The 26,807-nt window shown below is 38.6% G+C and overlaps 1 protein-coding gene across 2 annotated transcripts in view; it reads left to right on the top strand.

Moving 5' to 3' along the window:
• Lrp4 (LDL receptor related protein 4) overlaps positions 1–26,807 on the top strand; it is a 686,041-nt gene that overhangs the window by 615,450 nt on the left and 43,784 nt on the right. For both annotated transcript variants that reach the window (XM_071596290.1, XM_071596291.1), the window contains exons 5-10: positions 15,973–16,094; positions 17,141–17,501; positions 18,509–18,734; positions 21,102–21,357; positions 23,812–23,944; positions 26,508–26,727. In XM_071596290.1, the coding sequence (XP_071452391.1) occupies positions 15,973–16,094; positions 17,141–17,501; positions 18,509–18,734; positions 21,102–21,357; positions 23,812–23,944; positions 26,508–26,727 (1,318 nt within the window). The remainder of the gene's footprint in view (positions 1–15,972; positions 16,095–17,140; positions 17,502–18,508; positions 18,735–21,101; positions 21,358–23,811; positions 23,945–26,507; positions 26,728–26,807) is intronic.

The raw sequence follows: 26,807 nt of genomic DNA, 5'->3' as shown, positions 1-26,807 counted from the left end.
CTGCGTCACAAAAGCGAAGTTCGCTCCTCCCATATAAATGCACGTATATAATCTCTTTGTACCAATCGCCTTTCGGGAATATTCCCAAATGATGGGCGGAAAATGCGTAGAAAATATACTACCTTGATCAAAAAGTTCCCGGAATAACCACCGTGTGGCGCTCCCATCGTTCCGATTTGAGTTCTGTTTTTTTTGTTAAATTGGTACATCTGTTGTTGATATTCCCTTTAAATCTTAGGGTCATAACTTGACATTTGCAAAAGTTACGTAGCCAAGAGTACATCTATCTCTGTGTGTGTTGGCGATTTTTTACAATTGCAGAAATGGATTTAAATTTGCAACAACGAACTTGTATTAAATTTTGCGTAAAAAACGGATTTAGTGGCGCACGGACGTTGGAAATGTTGGAAAAGTGTTTCGGCAACGATTCTCTAAAAAAAACGGTCGTTTACCAGTGGCACGAGCGGTTCAGAAGTGGTCGTGAGTCAATCGAAGATGATGAACGCAGTGGCAGACCATCGACATCGAAAGTCGGTGAAAAAATTGATAAAGTAAAAGAAATGTTGGTCAATAACCGCAAATTAACCATCAGAGAAATAGCGGAGGACTTGAACATTGCCTATGGATCCGCCCAAGACATTGTGGTTAATGATTTGGGTTTCCGTCGTGTAGCATGCCAAAAGACCTCAATTTCATGCAAAAAAGAGACCGTGTTGACGTCGCAAAAGACATGATTTGCGAGGCTGAATCCGATCCCACATTCATCAAAAGGATCATTACTGGAGACGAGACGTGGGTTTATGAGTACGACACGCAATCCAGACATCAGGCAAGTGAATGGCGTTCACCAAATGAGCCGAGACCAAAAAAACCACGTCGTTTTCAGTCAAAAAAGAAGGCAATGCTGACGGTTTTCATGGATTACAACGGTGTAGTGCATCATGAATTTTTGCCAGAAGGCCAGACAGTAAACAAAGAGTATTATTTGGGCGTTATGAGACGTTTGCGTGAAGCAATTCGCCGAAAGAGACCAGAAATGTGGGCAGACAACTCGTGGATTTTGCACCATGATAACGCACCGTCGCACAGTGCTATCATTATTCGTAATTTTTTGACGAAAAATGCAATAAATACCATCCAACAGCCACCGAATTCACCTGATTTGGCTCCCTGTGACTTCTTTCTGTTCAATCGAGTTAAAAAACCATTACGGGGAACGCGTTTTAGCAGCCGAGAGGAAGTAATGGAAAAATCGCAGGAAGCACTGATGGACATACCGAAAACCGAATATAAAAAATGTTTCGAGGATTGGATCAAGCGCTGGCATAAGTGTGTTGCAGTCGATGGGGATTACTTTGAAGGGGACAATATAGATTTAGATGAATAAACTTGTATTTTTAATTTTCTGAATAAATTCCGGGAAATTTTTGATCAAGGTAGTATACCACATTTTCCATTGGTATTCATGAAAATTGCGATTCGTCTCAATGGGTTTCAATAAAAGTCTTCCAATAAGCCTTTCAGTTGGGTAATTTCTCTTTTGAGCTTTCATTCTATCTGTTTCCTCATTCCTTTGACGTGTTTTAAGGTAGCCTGACCTCTAACCTCAACCTAAGATCCCCATGTTTTATCTCTTTGCTATGTTGCGGAACGATCTGAACTTCTTTGACCTAATTTGTAGATTACCACCTTCATACACATGGCTCTTCACCACAGGGTACATGGGACTTCAGAGTTGAAAAAATGTTTGAAGTTTTGGCATGCTTTCGTTTAAAAATTCAAAATTTAGTTTTTTATCATTTTGTAAAGAAATATGACGCGGCGAAAGCCTTTTTCGAATATTGTTGAAGGCCTTTATTCGGCGTGGAATCACATTTGTAAGGTAACGTCCCGGAACTAAATGAATTATTCCCTTCACCTCGCTTTCGAAAGTGTCTGCGGGTGGCTGCGTGCGTGGGAGAAACATTTGAATCTCTCCTGTGGTCCACTGATCCAATTTATGGGGCATTAATATTTCAAATTGATCTCCACCTATGTAAGAAACCAAAAAACCGTCGATGGAACTCGCCAAGTTTTGACCTTTACGACCGTGCGCTGCCTGCCGACAAATTGCCCGAGAGTCCATCATCGCCATTCAGTCGCGTGCAGTAAGAGGCGCAAGGATGGGAGAGAATGAACGACGAGGGATGGAGCGAGAGCAAGGCGAAGCTTCAACCGCTTAGGGTTTTGCGGTATTAATAAACGGGAAAACCTCCCAAGTTGATATTCAGGAGGATTAGGACAAAAATTTACCACGGCCAACTGACCTAGAGGGGACCCTCTTAAAAAGCCTTCTATGTTTTCGGCACCAAGAAATACTTCATACTCTCAGATATGTACAATCTTCCATGAACCAGGGCCAAATTTAACAGATATTTTTCCCTCTTTAATCCAAAGGGAATCAACCCCCTAAGACCCTAAGTAAGTAGTTGAGGAGGATATTGAATGACTACCTATCCCAAATTACCGACATATCCCCAATTGTCCAAATTACTTCTGATGCCCGTCACCTTCCCCTAACAACTACGCCTATCCCTATGCTAGGTTTTCTTGGTGAAAGTAGAACTCAATTCATATCAAACAACATGGAATACGGAACTAATGCAACAGCTTGCTTGAAGCCAACTCCTTTCCCCATGCCACTTTCGGTTTATCGGGGTGATTTTCTACCCGAAAAATCTTTAATCAAAGATAAGTTTAGAGTGCCCCGATATATTAACCATGAATTAAACACATGAGAAAGAAATGTAAAAGTACCAGTCATTCTGCAAACATTCTATGCACCAGGTTATCACATCAGAATTCACTTTCAGTTATGTTTAAAATATTAAATAAACATAAAATAAGTGTCTAAAAATAAGAACATAGGATCGTATGCAGTCTTACGGTACCGTGGATGAAAAAGACTTTTAAGAAAAAGGTTCAGCTGCAAATATATTTTGGGTGAATTCAAAATTCCATCTATGAAAACCCGTATTATCCGGAACCCTGTGCCGACAGTCAGGGTCCTTTGGGCCAACTTTTGTCTGGATTCATTTTTCTAAGGTAAACCTTTTCCATCCCTCAAAGGATCTTCCACCATAGCTTTAAACTCTTGCAAGCATGAAAATGGAAGTAGAACACCTTAGCAGAATATCTTGTGCACGCAACGCGCGTAATTTCGCCTACACATGCGCAGGCGCTCGGAGTGGGACTCAACGGGAAAGGATTTTACATGCTCCTTTTGATCTCTTGAATGAGCGAGGGGTGAACATAAGAAAAAAATGAAGTGGAGAGCGATGGAAGGGAGGTTTTAGAGAGGTTTTTGTACGCCCATGTAAAGTCTTAGCCGTTACTCCGCTGAAAGACACCTCAAAACCAACGCGCCAGTGAGGAGAACACTTTAAAAACTAATGTATGAGGCGGCCGAGTTCCAAAAGACCTTCCTCATTAAAGGAGAAAGGAAAAAAAGAAAGCCCCGCGGGTCATGAAAAGTCCCGGAAATTCAACGGTTTTTCGCACTTCTTACGCAAAGGGTGATTTAAGGGCAGGGAGAGCAAGGACTTTCTTTCTCAAACCAGGTTTTCTTTGCAGAAAGGACTCCACTTCCCTCGGTTCACTTGCTTACCTACGGAGGTGAAACAGATACCGCACGCTGTGGATGGATACACATTGTTGATTCTGTTCGGTAATATTTGCTCGCCTCCTCCTCAATCTGGGACAATTTTGTTCCCCTTTCGGTCACCAATCCCGAAGGGTACATTATAAACACTTGGCGTCCACATCGTCTCCGTTTCTTTGTCGCATACCCTATGCTGATATTTTGTTGAACCTCATGGATCTTATTTTATTTTCCTCGGGTCATCTCCGTCGCAATTCATTGAGCCAGGAATTGCATTATGTTTTCCTCTGTAAAGCAGAGTTTTTAGACTGTGATAGAATATCTGAGTGTATTTGCCTAAATAAGGATAACTCACGTTCGATTAGAAGTTCGTAAGGGTAGCGCCAAGGGTTATAGAAGAACACTAGCATTAAAAATGTTAGCGCCGTGAATGTGGGTTACTAGCATTACACAAGTGTATTTTGGGTTGCGTCGTTTGAAATCTTCGGGGGACTCCCAATCGAAGAGTAAGTAGCTGCGTGTATAGTTAGTCAGATAAATTTTATCGAGATGACATGTCGGCCCGCTGCGATATCCATTGCAACTCGCTTTACCCATTTTAAAAATCCATTTCGTATGCATGTCGACACATTATGTTACATTAAATCTACCGAGAAACCCATTAAAATATCAAATATTTTTTGTCCTTATTTTTTTCATTTTCCTCATATTACCGGCTACTGCGTACAATACATAGAGAAGAACGTAATGGGAAATACGGGATTGGAGTCTTGGAAGATTTAAGGTCCAGTCCTCTGCCTTTTCCATTAAAGCTCTCAGGCAAGGATTATGTTTGACACATTTGGGTCGGCAATCAAGACAAGTGAGGGCCGTATAGGCAAGGATGCCTTAGACTTAGTTTAACAACACCACGCAGCTGCTACCTCAGAATCATTTGATTGGTAAACTGACATCGGTTTTTAAATATGTAAAAAATGTTAATAATAGTCAAATGTCTTTTTAGAGAGGAGATTGAGAATATATTCTTTCTTCCACCTGACTCCTCGTCGTTTACCTGCAAATACAAATCAACGATCAGCAAAACAAAGAAAGGAAGAAATTTTTACAATTATAATAGCATTATACGGAGTGAAGTATATTTTTGGAGTTCTTCCTGGAGTAAGTTACTTCTTTGAGAACGCAATACCAATCAACGCAATGGGAAATATACAATGATCTGTCGGCTCCTAACGTTTTTTAATGCATTTGATTACATCTATGAGACCTGAAGTAGAAAATTATTTTATATTCCACCTTTGCCCTCTCATGAAATGTTCTTCTGCATATCAGCATCACAGTTTACTACTTGCAGTATAATACACTGATGGCATGATTTGTGCGAGTGCTATCAAACAACTCTCAAATCATTGACCAGAGGCAAGTGCTCCGCATTATTGAAGTATAACATTTATCGCTTTGGGAGTGTTTAGGCGTGCATATTTATCGTTAAATTCAGCATTTTCACAGTTAATATCAACGAAAGTTCTTCAAAATGTGTTGTGAAAATACAAAATATTAACCTAAACTTCATTATCATTTTTAAAGCATCGCAAATGGCTTTGAACGGTTTGAAAGTTATTTTCTTCCAATTAAAGAAATAATCTACTATCTCAAAGTTAGCATAAATGGGATAAATATATGGATATTTCTGTAGGTACTCACTTCAACCAAGTGGTCGGTCCTCAAGCAGTTCTCCGTGGTTCTTCAGGAAGGTGATTTCACGATATTAATAAAAAAAGGATGCTCCGGGGTTTTTAAAAATTATGTTGGTAAACAAAGGGTTAACACATTGTGAGAGAAACTTATGTTTTCATTCATAATTTGCTTGGGACGGTAAAACTAAGTCCGTATTTTAACGAATATGTCACTCAATACGAGATAAATTCCTTAATAATGATGAAACCGACTTAAAATTACGGCAAGTCAGTGACAATTGGATTTTCCATCATATCACTCCATTGATCGTTCTTTTAGATGTTTTGCACCTTTTCTTCCGATATCTCTACAGCCTTAGCCATCTCACTCACCTTCACTCGCCTATCGTCCAACACGATACCGTGCACCTTTTCGATGGTTTCCAGTGAGATTACGATTTTTGGCCGTCCTTCACGTGGGTCATCTTCAAGGGACGAGCGACAAGGTTTAAATTCAGCTGCATACCTTTTTAATGATTGACATTATTGGAGGAGAAGAGTCCCCGTACATTTTTACAACTTCGAATTAATTTCTTTTGGGATTAATCGACCCAAAGGGAAGAATTTTATGAACGCGCGAAATTAAAGTTTTTTTTTTTCATTTTAACGAAAACACGAAAGATATCTACTGCAACAGAGCGTATAAAAATATTACTTGAGAGAACAAGTTGAAACTTATCTTACAAACAATTGAAATGTACACCCAGGCAAGAATCATAAACTTTCGCTGAAAGAATACTGATGTTGAAGAAACGCTGGACCAAGTATGTTGAAGTCAGGGTAGATTATGTGAAAAAAATAATATCATTTTTTAATTGAAAATCGGTGTCTTTCATTGTAAGGCCGAGAACTTTTCACCTTACACTAGTTTTGATTGATGATGAATTGTTGAAGAATATAATAGAGGGAAGTGTGGGATAATCCCAGTTGAAACCAAAAAAAAACATCTTGAACCGATTGAATAGCAGTAGAAAGAGATTAGTTTATTGTAATGCAGAATGTTAGAGTATTTATTGCCTTACAAGACAGTAGTCATAGTTGTAGCAGTTGTCAGTGCCTGGATTAACCAAAAACCTTTCTTAATACGAAACTCCTATGAAGAGTAATGGTAATAATAAAGATACAAAAATAGCTACTCGTGGACCGAATTCTAATCAACTGGAATGGCTGAATTTATCCCAATAAATGATTCCGTCAATCGTAAAAAATAAATATTGCATTTTTGATTGAATATTTTGCACAGCATTTTCACCATCCTTCTCTCATCAACGATAACCACTTAACGTTTTGCCAGCGATGTAATGATCACCACACCTGAGTAAGGGAGCCTCAAATGCATTAGTTAAACGTACAAAATGAGCATAAATTTGAAGGCACTCGTACTAATTGGCGGTGGGCGCAATTAACCCTGTAGTATAATTAACAACCTAAATGATTGAGTAACCGCGTTATTGCAGTGTCTATGATGTATACAGGTCACGACCACTTTATTCTCTCGAGGAATTAGGTCGTTAAGCCTAACGGTGAATCCCCATCTCCCTCGACTATAGACATGAAATTCGAGTTGCAGTACACCGAAAACAGATTTTCTCGCTGCGCGCATGCGATTCGGATTAAATGCCGAGGGCTTTATGCATGCTCGGTGCTTATAATCATTTCAAGTCTTGGGAATCCGAATTCTATTGATGAATGTGAATCCAACATGTTAATGGAATTGGATCCCTTCCACGGGAGTAATCAACTATAATTATCGCGATCAAAACCCCATGTGGAGCATTGTAGAATAAATCGGATTTTTCTCGAGTCTCTCAAGTTTAACTCGGTGAATAAAGTTGAGTTGAAAGGGAAATGATATTGGTTTAACAAATTATGATTTTTAAGTCCATTTTCCGCTAAGTTTTGGCCATCTAAAAATCGTACCTTTGTATTATGCATGGGATTTTCCAAAGGTAAATCTCCTGGGACTACGACCCGGGGCCCTCCAGTTAAAAGGCTAGACATATATAAAAGTTATCCTCGATATATTTATTTGCCATCAGTTATTCAATCCAAAGGTTGGAAAAAATTCCCCCCTCCGTTAATTCAATTCCAATGGTGTACCTCTTGCGCATACTTGACCCATGAACTTGTTGTACCTCCTTCAAATACATTAGTTCCGATATCTTACTAATTGCGTACAAGCTCTGAGAAATCTCAATTTTTTCTCGGGACTGGGAGTAAATACAGAAAGATATAGTGAAACTTAAAATGCATGATAACTATTTATTAATATAACACAGAGATGGCTGCACCGTATGGTTTACAGGGTTCATCTGGAAAATAAGTGTACTGAGCTCAGGAAAAAAAATTTATTACACTTTTACATACCTTAAGCTAATATTCCTCAAAATAGGACCCTTGTGAGTCGATACACTTGTTCCAGCGGCGTTCCCATTCCTGGAACGCTCCCGCGAAGGCATCATCGGGAACCTCTCGAAGACTCGTCGTCGACCTCTTCTCTGCCCTCCACGAACATCTTGTGCCACCGAAAGATCATGTTTCTGGACATGGCTGACTCCCCGTAAGCCTGGTTAATCATACCGACAGTTTCGGTAGACGATTTCCCAAGCTTTACCGCAAATTTGATGGAATAACGCTGCTCCAAAAACTTCGGCATCGCGTTCCGTGACGTGGGTCGAGCATGGAGGTTCGCGTTAACAGAGTTCCTCACTACACCACAGCTCAGAGCCGACTGCCTTTTTCAGCGTCGCTTGCCAACATACCCCCCTCCAATCGCAGCCCGTCAGAGCGGTGCTGGGCGCGCCTGGAGCAGGGCGCCCAGCCCAGGAGTCAGTACACTTATTTTCCGGACTAACCCTGTACAGGGTTTGTATGTATAGCTGCCGCTGAAGCGAGAAGGGTTTCAATAGTTAAAATGGCGTTGCTTAGTGTACAATAACGGCGTGATCATCAGTTTTCTCTCCTTGTAAAAGTTAACTCCCATCGAAATTCATCGTCAATCGAGTGAGATATGAAGGTGGCAAAGGTGTTTTATTACAGGTAATCTACAGGTTAAGGTAGGTTTTAGATGGACGCAAGCTACCAAACAATTCTCTTTTCCGTCCCAACAAAACAGAACCCAACATCCTACTCTACAAAGAGCCCATCTTCAATTCCACGTATTTCCTTCCTCCCTTCATTTCATCAAACGTGGATGTATAAAATTGTGCATTCTTGGGTTCGAATGTTCAAAGAAGGTCGAGAATCGTGTGACAACGAATCCAAGATACGTTGGCCACGGACCAGCCGATTTTTCCAGTGGGCAAAAGGATCCCTAGAAAAGCGACCTCAGAGGCCAACAAATCATGAAGTCGACCTTGTAACAATCTATGCGTCTGCAAGGATATTTTTTTGAAAAGTAACAGGAGTTTAAACTTTTTGGAATTAATAGTATGTCAGAAACAAATTAGTAGACCTTCAAACATGAACGCACGTGGTAGGTTCATTTCCCATGAACGGTTCTTTTTTATTTCATTGGTGCTCCATTACGCTTATTCCTCTTACAATTTCATGAAAATCTCTTTTTTTATTTCATCTTCCATTTAATCTTCAGCATCTCTGGACTCCATCACCAAGTTACGAAAGCTCCTCCTTTAGTTTCATTTTCCTTTGTTCTCTGGTCCATAGAATTCTTCACTGCGCACAAATGCTTCCACGTAATGCTTCCTTGTTTTTTAAACGAACGTACTTACTTCCAGAGCCCTTCTATGCATATTTGAGATTAATTTCTTCTTATCCGAAACTAGTTTCCGCACGTTATTCATGATGCTGCTTTCGATGTAGAAGAAAATTTTCAAATGTTGTAATTTCTCTCCTCTTTACGTGAATTCTTCTGGTATCATCACCCTACCTCTCACTGGTATTTCAGTTTAATCTACTTTCAATTTCAGGTAATATCCCGGAAAAGCTAAGAAAAACTATGCTCTCGAGTGAAATGCATTTCGTGATGACTCCAATGAATCCCTTATTGATTTCCACAAGTTATAACGGCGTAGTATCAATATATTGTTCAAACTCTGACTGTCGTTACGTTTTGAACAACCTATCGATAACTTCAGAGGGTAAAAATCATTCGTCTTTACCTGATCCCGGTCAATGCAAATTATTTTTATACTCTGAAATTGTTGCATTGTAATTCACAATTAGCGGATGACTGCGTTAAAAGATACTGTCGCGGCATCTCCCACAATCTCTTGGAACCTATCAAATAATCGAGTTAGGTCAGTACAGAGCTGATAGCTCGATGAGTTTGCCGCTAGATTGGTGCTTATTTTTCGTAATATACTTCTACATGTTTGAGTAATGCATAAGAATATATATTTTTCTTGTAAAGGAAATTAAATGCAAAAATGATCGATTTCGCGAGAAAGCTTGCGTTTCAGTTTGCTTAATGTACGTCAGGGGTCAAAGTGCAAATGGAACAAAACGTACACATTGAGGGGGTAATACAACTATCTTAAGGATAAATAATTCATTTTATAAATTCTTTGGAGAGGAAATTTTATTCATTCTGGCATAATTGGATACGGAGGTAGTAGCGCGTGCTTGGCTAAGCGTGACATTCCGCGACCAACGCGACGCGAGCTTTGTCCCAGCGCTGATTCGCCTCTCCCAATGGTCACATTCTATTCACATCCTCCGGAGCAGTCGGCACAATTGGAGGAGGGATTAAGCAGTCGGAAGCAATATCTCTTCGCGTCGCTCCTCTTCCTCTCCGTCTCCACAAAGATCGCTCCGGGTGGGAACGTTCAATGAGGTCTCCCCTCTCACCCACCCCCGTAAAAATGGTCTGATTTCCAAGGTGTCGGCGAATGAGCGCTAGGGTTGTGAGGTGGAGAACACCCCCCCCCCTCCAGAGTTCCAGGAACGACCCCACCCACCCACTTAATTACCGCGGCGCGTTCCAGCGGATGTAGGTCACCCGGAGAAAGGCGATCTTTAATTCATCCGTCTCCAAAGGAGTGCCGCGAGTGGTGTAAGGGCAAAGAGACTCCGTACTCCTTTCAAAGCTCACCGACGCCGACACCTCCTGGCAACGGCGATGGGACGATCGCAAGGGTAGTGTTTGAATGGAGATGGAGCATAATAGATTAGAATTCTTTTTTATTTAACTGAGGAGGATCTCAATTGCGACATTTAAGAGAGAAATTTGCGTCTGGACGGTTTGGTAGGCATGTTCTTTTAATCAGCACCGCTGTTCATCAATTCTGAAATTAGTTTATCGAATCTCACCACTCACCACTTCTTACGGTTAACCTCTCCGCGATTATACAGGTATATTTATTCTCTTTAACGCCTAGCAGAAATTTGTCTGTGGATCCCAAACGGAAAGAACGTGGTAGGCCAGTTAGTAGTCCAGCTGGGTCAATCTTCTAGTTGAATATTGGGGATACTCCCATACGGAATCTTAATTCTTAGCTCTTCCCTTACACTTTTGCCTCAAGTATTATCCCTTCATTTAGACACATTTCTTCCAATACGCTTACTGATGAACTCTTCGTCAGTTATTCTATTCGTTCATTTAATCTTTTTCCTGTAGCACCAGACTTCTAATATTTCGTTTTCTTTTATCAGTCGATGTTATCATCCATGCCCCACTGTCATACAGTAGAACGCTCTAGACAAGGAGAGAATGGATCGAGAAAAATTAGGGTTCTGTGAAACATTACCTTTGAAATACTACTAAATTAATACAAGACTTTATTGCCTACCTATATATTTTTATCTTTATTAATGGTAGTCTATCGGTTAAGGTATTCTTATGATTGACAAAAAGGCAAAAACCACTGCTGCACTTAAATACCTCGTCCAATACTCAACTAAAATCAAAAGCACTCTACACTAGAATGAGCAATGTTTCAGTTCTACGTCGCGTCGCATCGCCTTCCATTCTGTCCTACACCCCCATTATTTTCTCTCCGCCCTCTCCCGCTTACTCAAGATTCTTCCCACTATCACAGTCTTTAAAATTTCATTGCATATTAATATGCCCTGCATTCATTTTTCCTGCCTTCTTTAAATTACATTGGACAACTATCACTGCTTCACCACTACCTCCACCATCGATTGGTATGCAAGTGCATTTTAGGGGAGAATACACAAAACAGATTATTCAGCACTGTATCCTTTGAGTCTTTAAGGAGGGGTAAACATATTAAAACTCAAAAGTGTCAAAATAGCAATTAATAGGATAATAGGATATTTATAAATAAATAGGAAAATGAGGTCGAATAAATCAGCAGGGTCAGATGGCATTTAAATCGACTCGCTGAAATTGTCTGACTGAAATAGCGCAGTTTCATATTATATAAATCATTTGTTCAATGTTAACAGAAACAACAATGAACAACCAAATCTTTGGAAGTAAGCATATGTAACACCAATGTTCAAAGGAGGGAATAAGACACTAATTGAAAATTTTGGACCGGTCGGCTTTACTTTGGTTGTCTGCGAGCTTTTAGAAAAGAGAACCGCTGATTACCTTTCGGATTTGTGGAAGTGTGAGAAATGGCTCATAAGTAGTCAACCTGGCTTCAGAAAAGGGCATTCAGTGAAACTCAACTTTGAGGTTTCCGCCAAAAAAAAAGCCGATTCTATGGATGCGAGAATAGAAGTGGATGCAATAATAGGTTGTCTGTCAAAAGCTTTTGACAAAGTTGACCATGATAATCTTTTGCTCAAGATGGGCTAAGTACCATTGCAGGCAGATGGAAGAGTAATCTCGTTGGTCAAAAATTTTATGAAGGATCGAACTTAAAGTGTCAAATTAGGAGAAATATATTCCGATGTAACAAGGTAACCTTTTGGAGTTCCACAAGTTAGTGTCTTTGGACCACTTATATTTATAATCTACATAAATGATCTCCCGACTAAAATGTATCCTCAAATTAGACTTTTTGGATAGCTGCATTATCTACAAGGAAGTTGAGAACGAGAGCGATCACCAAGCCCTAAAAAGTAATTTGGCTGATCTTGTAATAAATAATAGCATGAATATTCATGTTATTAAATTTAAACCTATCACATTTGACAATAAGGTAAACTTAACCAAAATTGATTACAAATTTTCTGGAAACGTCATCCTTAAATGTAATAGCTATGAATACTTAGGTGTTTATTTAACCAACGGTTTAAGGTGGGGACCAAAGGTGGACTTTATTTGCAAGAAATCTTTCAAAATGTTGCATTCGTCAATAAGAAATCTAAGCGTATTAAATCCATATAGGACCGATTTTGGAGTACGCATCACAATTGCGGGACCCGCTTGAAAAAGGTCTTGTTGCAAAATATGTCTTATTGATAGTACAGAGAAAGGCTGCCAAATACATATGTGTTGGGGAAGCACAGGAGGATGGTAAGTATGATAGCAATGTTAAAAATAGTGGACTGGGGATCTAAAAAAAAATAAGCAAAAGGAGCAGACTCCGTGAAATGTTCCATATGTTTAATGGAGGAAAACCTTGGGGAGAATTAAGGAAGGGCGTCGGAAATTCTAACTTTATAGGGATAAATTATCATAAATACAAGATTAAATCCCGAACGCAAAGAATAAATAAAAAAAATTTGCAATTCTCAACAAAAGGATCATTGACTGGAAGTCTACCTGCAAAACTATTCAAGCCCTTCCCAAGTAAGATAAATATTTTTAAAAATATGTAAAAAGTTTAAACATTAATTTAATAAATCTGAAATTTTATGGATAAATGTAAACTGAATATATGTTACCACTTGACACTTACCTGAGAACTTGTGACGCTTTCCTTAATAAATAAATAAATCCTCTTTTTTTCTCGTCGGTTTTTCGGCACCATTATAGGATCACAAAGAGATAACGTAGTCTTAAAAGGATTCGAACTTTTACCGTTTCTTAATTTCCCGTTTTTCGTTCACGATCGTACGAAAAAAATCTGAAAACTGCTGAGGGAAAGCCAACGTCCCTGAGTGAAAATGAAAGCGATGGAGATGGAAATTAGATTATTCTGACAACGTTCAATGCCCGAGAGACCGCTCAAACCGTCAAAAATGGTGACATTCCAAAACCACCTTTGAGAAAGGCAATGGTCAACCAAACCCATTAAGTTTTCCTGGGAATATGGATAGCACACATGCAAACGAAGCTCACTCAAAATGATTATCGACGAAGCGTTTTCATTTTGCCTTCATTCTGCTTGATTTACTGATTAGATCGGCGTTTCATGAAAATAATAAAAACTTAGGCAAGGAATCGTGCGATATATTAAAAACTGTGGTGTTAGATTTTATTTAAAGCTGACCTCTAAAAATCTATCTTTAGACCTCTATTCCATATTTTCTTATTTGGAATAATTTCGCGTCAACCACGTATTATGTTGAACTTCAAGATGTGAAGGAATTTGAATGAAGTGTAAAATGGGGAGGATACATATATAACAATTCCCATGGATCGTCGATTTTTATGCGATTAAGACGACAAATAACCAATATAATACGTAAAATTCTTATTTCTGAGGGCATAAGGTTCGAGATTTAACCACACGCATGATAGTTTGGTTAATGCTTCGCTCTATAACATAATATCGGTACCGATATTTTTCATATCGGTTAAGTGATGTTGGTTGAGTGATATCGGGTAAGTGATGGACAATTTCAAGGGATCAATACTTAGAAATTTGATAATTATCGTCTATTTAACGAAATAGGTGATACATTTAACACGGTGACATAGAACTTAATCGATTGGAGCTATAAAAGACTTAGTCAATAAACGGATTGAATGGTATCTCGTCGATAGCTCTCGATTTTGACATGATTTTTCTGATAATTTTCACATACCACATTTTCACCACATCGATATATCTTCTATTCAATATTAGTGAGTAATATCATACAGCTGCTAAGATTGATTCATTTTTTTAAGTAAGAGTGAGCTAAGTGGATTGATTTCCTCTGATATTGGATAGGAGTGATTGAAAATGTATGACGGGATGATATCAGGGAGAAGTTGAAAAAGGTAAAGAAGCATATTTTACGTAACGTGGCCAGTTTTTGACTGGGTGTTTTCAATTTTCTATGCCTGTAGTGGTATGCGTGTGAACTAAAAAGCCTCCCAGCTGGGAAATTCCCAGCCTGGGTCGCTTCCACATGATGTTGAACCGGATATTTATTTTTGTTAAAAGGGTTTATCGTACATTCGAGTGTCCCTTCCACTGACACATTCTTCTATGGCCGATAAGTGTGTAATCCCTAGATTTACTATTCTTACAACGATCCACATTGGGTTATATTAAAACAAATAACATTTTGCTAACATTTCTAGTTTTATTATTTTAATTGATTTAATGATTCTTTTTCCCGTCTTCATTCTTCGCTTCATCTGTTGTATAGGGGTGCCATCTTTAATACCGCATCGGGCCCGCGGATTATCTTTCTTCTGATCTTATTACTACATTTCCTGGTTCAAGGTTTCAGTCTTAGCTAGAATAGGATGTATGAAATGATTGTTACAAGTTAATTCACAAGATTTTTATTGGCAGAAAGTAATTATTCCCTTTTGGATGTTTTCATTTATTAATATTTTATGGATGATCATTTAAAAATGTCCATAATTCAGAGAGTTCACGACACTGTGTTCAATAGGATTGGGAGTGAGGCATTCTTCACACAAATCAGGTTATTTTCCCTTTCTTTTGAGATTGCCTACATATCCGCTGAGGATCTGTTGTACTTCAACTTTGAACTTAAGTCGATGCTTCTGCCTATCAGTTATTGTTGTTAAACATAAATATGTTGACCTTTTTCCGGATCATCCATTCTTTGTTCCATTGATTGTGAACTAAAAATATTAATAAATAATTAGCACGACCAGTATTCCTGTCATCTTTTCTTCAATATAACACTTTTTATGATGTTCGTTTGAAGACTTCTGTTATACTTATTCCCCTTCCATATTCTTAGCATTCTATGTTTTTTAATACTAGTTTCAATGTTGCAATTTGTTAATGTATATTCTTAGATAGTTATTTATATACAAACTTTATACATCAGATTATATTTTATTTTATTTTCTTGCTTAACACATGTTTCTTGATGTTTCTTGCTTTACATACTTTGACTTCTCTCTTGATGGGCATCAACTCTTTCTAACTCTCTTCTGCTTTGCATATACTTCGAACAGTCCCTCACCAGCTCCAGTCTTCTTCCTTTCCTACCCTTGTTTTGTGCTCTCGATATATTCCCTGGTATGTAAATCATTATATGCTCTAAATATTACTAATTGCTTTGGTACTAATGTACGGTATTATGCGTTTTGGTCCCACCGGAAAGTCATAAAAAACGTTCTGTAACACCTCTACTCATCATATATTGGTAGGGCATTATACTATCTTCAAATATTCTGCATTCGAATTCGTCTCTATTTCTTATTTTTTAATTTCCACAGAAATTCCCTAAAATTACCTTGCCTCGTCAAGATTTGCCAACCCATTTTTTATCGTATGAGAAATTTTGGTAATATGTCGACGCCCTCGCTCATTCCAATGTGTTTTTTTCTTCCATTTCCCTCATGTGCTCGCCGTGGACCAGACCCTGCTCCCCGCACGAGTACAGGTGTCCCGACGGCAACTGCATCCCCAGCTCGTGGCGTTGCGACAAGAAGGCGGATTGCTTTGATGAGTCGGATGAAAACGATTGCTCCGATGATTCCGGTGAGTATATCCTCCCCATTCTCCTGGCCAACCCCGGGAAAAATGGTCGTTGAGGCAAGGTGGTAGGCGTGGATGGAAGACTTCTGAAATGTGGGGGCGGAGAAGGATGGAAAAAGTGAAATGGGAGGAAAAGTAAACGAACGAAGAATTCAGGATTTAACCAATCATGGCAAGGGAGGAGAGCAGGTTTTTTTGGAGAAACCACCTAAATGCAGGATTTTTGCGAGGGGAGGAAGCGGAACCTTACGACGTAACATCCGAAATACATGTACATTGATACTTCGCATTATATTTTTCCCAGGTGGTCTAAAGTTTCAGTTTGGTTTTTTAATGGACTTAGACTCACTATAGCTACGTTTCCAAGCTTTGCTTAAATAGGCAAAACCTGGCAACTCACTCTGCAAATATGAAAATAATATATGATATTTATAATATTTATATAGATAAATAATCGGCGGTTACAAAGACGAGGAAGTTGATGGCAGGCACCTTAAGTAAGGATGTAAAGAAAAGACTCGTGAAAACTTTGCTATGGAGCTTTGTTTTAGAAACTTGATTGTTGAAGAAGAATAAGATTATTTTGTTGGGATTTGAAATGTGAGTGTGGATAGGAATGAAAAATAAAGTGAATGGATAGGAAAACAAACGATAAAGTTCTAGGTATGGCATTGGAAGAGAGACAGCTTTTGGGAAATTTTCGAAGACGGCAGCCGTGGATACAGGAGATACTAGGAGAGGTAATAAGATGTTGATAGAGGGTAAAATGCTGGCAGAGAAAGTTGGAGGGAGGACAAGAATAAGCTTTTTGGATTGAATTAAGTGAGGTAGAAAGTATGCAGGACTAAAAAAACTAGCTATTGAAATACGTGGGATGGGAAAGAAAGCAATATCAGGATGAAGAGGATATTTTATGTCATATTAGTCAGGGCATGAGAGTACAGTAGTTTATAGTCCCGGGGTATTCAAACCCGGCTGATTATTACTTGGAGTAGATGCTCCGCTTATCTTTATTTATGCCTTCTGGGCGCGCGGTTTCCCTCCCGCAGGAGGTGACTACTCGCCCCACCGCCACTCCGGGGGCCACGCGTCCGCGCCGTGCGACGAATCGGAGTTCGCATGTGCCTCACCACACTCTGTCCCGCGATGCATCAAGCGGGAGTTCCGCTGCGACGGCGATAGCGACTGTGGGGACGGAAGCGACGAGGAGGACTGCCGCGGTGGGGGAAAGGCTGGCTTCCGGGGTAGAGGTGGGAGCGCCGGAGGACACGGAGGCGGTGCAGGGGAAGGACATGATGGGGACGGGACGGATGAGGGCATCCACGGGCAGGGGAGGAGCGCCTCGGCCGCCGCTAAGACCACGCCGCCGAGCATCCACCCCCAGATTACCTGCCCCCCGAGGGAGCTCAGGTAATGATAGAATAAATGTTTAATTGTACCCTGGGACTAATCCCTTTGAGTGAACAAAAGGTAATATGCACAATATAAGAAATGGGAGCATTTTCAATAAAAGCAACATGAATGAACCATTGAAGTATAAAATGCAATTTTAAAAATAGCACAGTGATATTATTGCATGCTTCAATATTAAGGAAAACATTCTTAAACTAAAATAGCATCCAATCCATGCTTTAAAAAATGTCTACCAAATAAGATTTCCTAGCATAGGTTGGAATGTAAGTCCATAGTTGCTGCCACAGTAAATGAACTGTAGTGGGTGGTGGTTCAGTGGATCAGAAACACAAGATAGCTTTGTTCAGTTCTAGTAACTGCAGAAAGTGTTGTTATTCTTTTTGGAAACATATCAATTTTGTGGGAAGGTTCATCGTTGACAATAAAAGAAAATAAAAATATTCTGAGTATTAATTTTTGGTGTTCATGCATGTATATATATACTTAACATGTTGATTTTTAATGGTAAGGAATAGATGCTCAAGCAAAGATTTAAAATGTAGTGAAAGCATGATATAGCCATTGCAATTGATTGTATTGGAATCATAGATTGACAAATTTTGTGTTTTCTAACATTATCACGTCCTCCAAATTTGTTGGACCTCCAACCCAAATTTTTAAGACATGTCAATTTGCAAAAAGAGACACAAATGCCACAAATTCAACATAAAATATTCTGAAGCATCCTGTGCAATGGAGTCATGGACTAAGAATTGCAATAGATTTAGTGCAATTATATGTCACAGCTTGTAAAAATTAGAGAACATGTAAATTGATTTTTAGCTTTGAGGTATTGGTCTCATGTTAAGGGAATGGACACAAAAATATTAGCTCAGAATACCATTATAAGTGCAATTGATATTCCAACAAATGAATAGGGAAATTCCAAATATGTATAGGGAATGAAGTTTAGAACAGTGATTCAGAATAAGGCCCTGACTCTTTGCCCCAAATGCACAATGCAGGTGTCCAGGAACAACAGGCAGTTGCGTCCCAGAGCGATGGGTGTGCGATGGGGAGAAGGATTGTGCTGGAGGCGAGGATGAATCGGTGGATGAGTGTGGGAAACCAGAGGAGGGGGAGGAGGGTGAAGTGAGGCAGAGAACCAGGCCCCCACCAAGGGCTTGTGGGTCCCACGAATATATGTGCATCACTGGAGGAAGGGGTGGTGCTGGCGGCATCTGCATACTGGTCAGTGGAAGTGGAGTTCTAAAGAATCAGTGCTAACTTTTATTAATAATATTTTGAACCCTACCTAAAAAATGTCATGTATTCCACAGTAGGTGCTTTGCATGATGTTCTCAATTTTTTTTATACTATGCATCTGAAAAGTCTTGTGCACATATGTTATGAAAATGTGCCTGTTTACGTTGAAATTGATATAAACAATATTCAATTTTTGGAGTGGAAATATTTTTAGAAATTTGTTGCAAATAGCCTTTCTTTGGAAATAAGAAAAAGTATATGAATGATTAGAAGCAGCTCTTTTTTACTGACAGCATTTTGTTCTTAGAATAAAAACTTATTTAAACAAAGATAAGAATGTTCACAGATAAATATCAATCTATTCTATATAGATACGATTTTGACCAATGGAGTTCAAAGCATTATAATTACGTAAATTTCAAAGTTATCATTGAGAAACATTTATATTTCATTGATATCCAGAAACTTGCCAGACTCCTTCAGGAAAATATAAAGAAACATATGCATAATTTGGAAACTACTTTCATGCATGCCATAGGTCAAAGTGATTTAATATTTGATGTTCACTTCATTTCTTTATGAAAAATATGTACTTAAGATTATTGGACAATATTACATCTTTCTTTCGAAATTTGTGGTTTTCAGTACCCTTTGAATATGAATTGGAATGTACCCATGATGCATTCAACCTTCTTCCCTCAATTCTTTCAATACTACTCTCCAATATGAATTTTCCTATAAATAAGAAGATCTAGCAAACAAGTTTAAAAATTAGCATCCTTGTACAGACATATCTTATTTAATTACAGGATTTGGTTCCACAAAAGCATGTTGCTAACTGAATTTTTAGGAAACAATTGATATTTTTTTTATTTATCTCCATGATAAAATGATTTATGTGATAAAGGTGTCAATCTCATGTCTAGTAAGTATAATTTCCCAGTTCTTCAAGTTCAGGAAAAAATCAACTCATTTAACCAAAGAAAACTTTCTTATTCATTTCCTATTGGATATTTACACCATTTTAATCTTTAAATGAATGTACCTAGTCATGAAGTGATGGAAAATTATCCACTCCACATCCAAGCATCACCATTCACAAAAACGCACTGCCTTTCATTCCATGTTACACAGGGTATGCAATATTCCAATGGCACCACACAACAAACAAGAGAAACTTCGTATAATTAAACAAATTGCAGTCAACAGCGGTTACAGGGAAATAATGATTGACAACATGTACAACAGAAAGCAAACACAGATAGCTCAGAAATCCATAAACCACACTTATAAACTTGACGAGCACCAATAGCTAAGAATTCCATTTATTTGCCACATTTCACTCAGGGTACAACAAATACTCTCCAAAAACAAAATCAACCCAGCTTTTTACAACACACATACTTTAAAAAACATAATAGGTTCATCCAAAGACAAAATTGACATAATGCAACAAGGCGTGATTTATAAACTCAGTTGTGCAGACTGTAATGCCATCTGTATGGGACAGGCAGGGAGGACAATCGATATTGGGATCAAAGTACACCGTTCATGCTTCACAAAGAAAGACAACAGACCCCAATTTGCCAAACACCTCTTAGATAAAAATCACAAAGGTAACTTCACAGCAAATATTCTTCACACTGAAATGAAAGGACCCAGATTGAATGCTTTGGAGGAGTTGGAAATTTGGCAATCGCTTGAGTCTGACAGGTTTAAGGAGGTCAATGAAACATTATACCTCTTCCATTCCCCCTCCTAATATTCTTAAAAGACTCCAATATCTTTCTGCACCAACCCTACCCCCATCAAGGCAGTAATGATCATTGACCATCCCTTAACAAAGGTCAAACCATTGTAGACAAACACTCCCCCCCTAATTAAATGTAGGACACAATGTGTTTGTTTTTTTTCTGCCACTATTTCTAAGAATGGTGTAGTGTTACATTGTGTTCTTCATTTAATGATCATTCAATTAATATAAACTTTCACAAATTTGAGCCAGTAACCTTCCAATGCATGCCCTCCCCCTTCCCAAAACCACTAATAGGTTGCTGCACCTAAACTCAACTTACCCCCTCTCCCTTACTCCCCCTACCTTACCCCCTCTCCTCTCCCTTACTCTCCTCTTGCAGCCAGGCTATATAAGTTGAAAAAATGTTGATGTATGTTACCTGATGATGATGCGCAGCATTGAAACCATGGTCGTGAAATATTAAATCTTTATTGTGGAAATGTAAAGTTTCATTTTACACCCTTACCCTCAATATCTATGTTCTTCCCATGAATGGCTTGACTGTAATATAAATCCCAATCTGTTTAAATTAATGTTAAAAATTTTTCTCTATTCAGAAATCTTGGCTCTGTGATGGTGTGCGTGACTGTGATGGAGGAGAGGATGAAGCACCCTCTGCATGTCTGTTGGCTACCTGTCCTTCTCACCAATTCACATGCACCAGCAATTACCTGCAAGATACAAATGGAACGAGCAACTCACTGGGCACTGTTAAACCTTTGACCAAAAAAACTTCCAAGCTGAAAGGAGGATTACTGTGTCTTCCACGCAGAAGAGTGTGTGATGGCCAGAAGGACTGTCCATCAGGAGAAGGTATATTTTCATTATCTTGAGAGAGTTCCAATAAAAAATGAGCCCATAAATCATCAAATTATGTGACACATCTGACCAATTATAAGCTGACTTTTTTTAAGTTTTATCATAAAAAAATCATTTCTTATGATAGCCTGAATTTGATCTTCTCAAAAATTCTTTGATGTAATCTAGTCACAAATTGATATCAGCAGTCTTCATTTCCAACAGTAATTAAATGAAATTTCTATATTTCCTACAGCATAAATAATATATTTCCTCAAAAATAATAATATTTCCTTTCCAAAAATGATTGCTTAAATACTGGAGATGCAAAAATTTCCATAGTATTGGTCATAATTTTATGAAATAGGCAACCCATTATTAATCTCAAGTTTCATGCTAGTAACACTTTTCCGAATTAGAGAACATATGAATAGTTAGAATAATTAGAGAAATATGCAATTTGCTGCATACTACCTTGATCAAAAATTTCCCGGAATTTATTCAGAAAATTAAAAATACAAGTTTATTCATCTAAATCTATATTGTCCCCTTCAAAGTAATCCCCATCGACTGCAACACACTTATGCCAGCGCTTGATCCAATCCTCGAAACATTTTTTATATTCGGTTTTCGGTATGTCCATCAGTGCTTCCTACGATTTTTCCATTACTTCCTCTCGGCTGCTAAAACGCGTTCCCCGTAATGGTTTTTTTAACTCGATTGAACAGAAAGAAGTCACAGGGAGCCAAATCAGGTGAATTCGGTGGCTGTTGGATGGTATTTGTTGCATTTTTCGTCAAAAAATTACGAATAATGATAGCACTGTGCGACGGTGCGTTATCATGGTGCAAAATCCACGAGTTTTCTGCCCACATTTCTGGTCTCTTTCGGCGAATTGCTTCACGCAAACGTCTCATAACGCCCAAATAATACTCTTTGTTTACTGTCTGGCCTTCTGGCAAAAATTCATGATGCACTACACCGTTGTAATCCATGAAAACCGTCAGCATTGCCTTCTTTTTTGACTGAAAACGACGTGGTTTTTTTGGTCTCGGCTCATTTGGTGAACGCCATTCACTTGCCTGATGTCTGGATTGCGTGTCGTACTCATAAACCCACGTCTCGTCTCCAGTAATGATCCTTTTGATGAATGTGGGATCGGATTCAGCCTCGCAAATCATGTCTTTTGCGACGTCAACACGGTCTCTTTTTTGCATGAAATTGAGGTCTTTTGGCACCAACTTTGCTGCTACACGACGGAAACCCAAATCATTAACCACAATGTCTTGGGCGGATCCATAGGCAATGTTCAAGTCCTCCGCTATTTCTCTGATGGTTAATTTGCGGTTATTGACCAACATTTCTTTTACTTTATCAATTTTTTCACCGGCTTTCGATGTCGATGGTCTGCCACTGCGTTCATCATCTTCGATTGACTCACGACCACTTCTGAACCGCTCGTGCCACTGGTAAACGACCGCTTTTTTTAGAGAATCGTTGCCGAAACACTTTTCCAACATTTCCAACGTCCGTGCGCCACTAAATCCGTTTTTTACGCAAAATTTAATACAAGTTCGTTGTTGCAAATTTAAATCCATTTCTGAAATTGTAAAAAATCGCCAACACACACAGAGATAGATGTACTCTTGGCTACGTAACTTTTGCAAATGTCAAGTTATGACACTAAGATTTAAAGGGAATATCAACAACAGATGTACCAATTTAACAAAAAAAACAGAACTCAAATCGGAACGATGGGAGCGCCACACGGTGGTTATTCCGGGAACTTTTTGATCAAGGTAGTAGACCTGTCTATAGCTTGGAACTGCTCTATTTGCATTTTGTCATTGTATTCCAATCATCAATGAAAAATTCTATAAATTGGGTTTAGGAAAGTTACAATTTCTTCTAGTATTCCAAAACAGAACCAAGTCAGTGAGTGCATTTCAAATCTTTGTAACATAATTAGAATTAGATCTAAGGTGATGAGATATAACTTATGATAATATATTCATTAACCAGCCATTTAAAAAAAATAGGGAAAGTATTAATTTTTTGTGGCTGGATGGAGTGAAACTTATGTATTCAATTCTGAAGGACCAATGTACACCAGGGTTTCAAAAAATAGTTTATGAAATCTGACCAACTGAAAGTTTATGCATGGTACAATGCAAATTAGGTTCCACAGTTTCTTACAAAAGTATGAACTTATCTCAGAAGAGTGTACTTTAAACTTCTGTAGTGTCAACTTGAATCTGTCATCAACTTTTATAGGCACAGAAATGCATCATAATAGAATTCAACTGATTCCACTCTAACAAGGATTTAGCATAATATGTTGAACATTTAACTAATTGCTATTGTTAGCATTGATTATCTTATATCAATTCAATTTTCAGTATGTTCAACAAAGTTATATTGTTTAATTTTAAATCTACTTGACTAATATAAAACAAATCTTGCTTATAGATGAAAAGAGATGTCCAGTGAAAAAGGAATGTAAAAAAGGAACCCGATGCACCCAATTATGTGTGACAAATGCAGATGGAAATGACGGATGTGCATGCAATCCGGGGTATAAATTGGCACACGATGGATACAAGTAAGTTGGCTTTTGTTAGATACACAGCTTTCAATAATTTTGTGAAGTAAAAATAGCACCTTCCTTCAGAAGTGCTGAATTAATGGCCATAATTGTTGCATTAACATACTATATTCATTGCTTAAAAAATCATCCTTACCACTTCAACGTATCTCTTGATTGGTTGAATATATTTGGTGGAAGTAAAGTAATATGGTGGGTCTCCATCAATTAATGCACTCATGCCAGGATAAAGTCAATAATTTGATATGCTCATTGTGAAATATAGAATATCATAGTTGATTTTATATTTGAGAACTCTTAACTATGCAGGGTCTATCCCAAAAAGAAGTAGAATAAACCTGGTAAAAGAATTTAGCAAAGATCAAAGGATAAATTACTGAAATTCTTCAAAATATCACCCTTGTGCACTGACCTATTGATGCAAATGCCTCTGCCAGTTTTAGTATGCTTCCAGGAAGGCATCGACCAGGGCCTCATTCATGCACCTCATCAGTGCCTCTTCAAAGCTATTCAGTGTTCTCAAATGGCTACCTTCCAAGCTCTTTTTTACTCTTGGGAACAAAGAAAAGTCTGGTGGTGCAACATCAGGGCTGTAGGTCACTTTCATAGTGGTCCAAGAGATCTGGCAAGATTGTGACACGAGCAGTCTTATGATCTTTCGATAACACCTTTGGGACTATCTTGGCACACACTTTCTCATGGCTAAATCTTCAGTAGGAATGCAATGCTCTGTGGTTTTCAGAATACTGCACTCTTCTGCCAACATTATGAAACTCAAGCGCTGATTGAAATTGAGTATGTCTCTAACTTTTTGCACATTTTAATCATAATGTGTCGTTGATGGACATCCAAGGCATTCCTCATCATCAACCTCCTGTCTGCCCTCCTGAAACATGTTGTGCCAATGGAAAACCATTCCATATGACATTAATTCATATCTCGAAGACGATTTTCCAAGCTTAGCACAAAATTATATCACATATCTTTTCTCCGTGGAATGTGGCATCATGAATTTGCTATGTGAGCCTCAAGCAGGGGTACGGTCTGGCAGCAATCCATACACAATAATGGGCTACAGACAACAAGCATGAGTTGCATCGCTTTCCCAAGACCTCCTGCCACATTTCCTTTCACAAATTACCCAACTCCAGCCATCTGCATCAGCAGGAAAAAATCATTCTACTTATTTTTGTGGCAGGCCCTGTAGGTATCCTTTCATTTTGCAAAATTTCAAGGCATAGTTGTGCTACTTTTGGTGATCCTTGAGTATGTCACCCCTCAACCACTCCTCTCCTCTCTTTTCTAGCATTGGATTTATTTTTGACTCATTTGGAATAATTTACCCAGATTCCCAGGGATGTGAAGAATATTTCAAATGACCATGTGGTGAATATTTTAAATGGAGTATGCCATCTGTTTGATAGGGTATTGAAAAGTGGATGCCTTGGCAATTTTTATTTAGAGTAGGCAAATGCCAATGCCGGGGGATTTCTCTTCAATCCATCCCCCATTCCCTGATCATGTAACCTCTACCAAATCACCCTCCTATCCCAAGAGGCACAAATGTGCTCAGCTGCTGGTTGCCTTCCCTAATCATGACTACAGCCCAGTTTCCTGAACATTGACGTAGACCAAACATGCCCTCCCATGAAAGTGCCTCCCAGAGTGAAGCACCCTTTCCATCAAATGTGTAATTATCAAATTATAAAGTGGCCAATTTCAATTATGCTAATATTTTATCTAATGAACGCACCATTTCAAAATTTACCTTACACTATTGGGGACAATGTGTCAGGGAAATAAAAATGATCAAGTGATCATAGTGGTACTGCTAAATCACTACTATTCACTTATACCTCACATTCATTATGAGTACATATGTGTGATAGAGAAGGGGAGTGAGCGATATCAAACTCCACAAAGCTTGTTTGTTTCATGTCCCCCTTTGAATATATTCTTAGAAGTTGCTGATTTAGCCCATGGTTTTTATTAGGTAGTCTACCATTTAAGATAAGTTTTGTTTGGACACAAACTTAACATCACTATATTTCTAAGCCTCACCCAACAATACATATCCTTATACCCCACACTATGATAAACCCATATTCTACTCCACATACTATATACATCCCTTCACCCAGTCCAATGTGACTATCCTTTTCTTCCCCCCTCCTTGCTCACCTAACATTCTCACCTCTATTACAGTCTTTAAAATTCCATCCCCAATTAAAATGCTCTGCATCCACCTTTCCTGCCTCCTTTGGATTTCTCCCTAGAATCCTCTCTCCTCTCTTACTATGCCAAACACTACCTCTTTTGTTTTCTTTTCTGTACCCTTAACCTTTTCCATTCTTCTCCTCATCCACATCGCAAAAGCCTCCAATTTACACTTATCATCTTGCTTCAATGGCCATATTCCCACACCGCACAAACCCAAGCTCCATATCAAAGTTTTAATGAGTCTTTGATTTATATTTATATATTTGAGTGTCATAAAATAGGGAATGATTAAAATTATTAGCATGTGCTTAAACATATGATAAATGTTTGCTTTCTACAGCTGCCTAGATGTGGACGAGTGCTCTCCACCCCCAGAAGAAGATGAGGAAGTCTTAGGGGAATGGCTAGGATTAGCTTGTAGCCAAATATGCCAGAATTCCCAAGGTTCCTTTTCATGTTCATGTGCGGAAGGGTACATCCTACGCCCAGATGGAAAGTCTTGCAAGGCTCTTGGACCTCCACCAATGTTAATATTTGCCAACAGAATTGACATCCGGCAGGTGAGCCATTCATCTGTCAAAGAAAAATCAGTGTCTATATTTGTGCATAAATAATAGTGAAACAGAAGTGTTTCTTCTGA

This window comes from Hetaerina americana, unplaced genomic scaffold (assembly GCF_022747635.1).
Source record: "Hetaerina americana unplaced genomic scaffold, ioHetAmer1.1.p SCAF_8, whole genome shotgun sequence".
NCBI classification, from domain to species: domain Eukaryota; kingdom Metazoa; phylum Arthropoda; class Insecta; order Odonata; family Calopterygidae; genus Hetaerina; species Hetaerina americana.
This window is presented reverse-complemented; position numbering and strand designations above follow the sequence as displayed.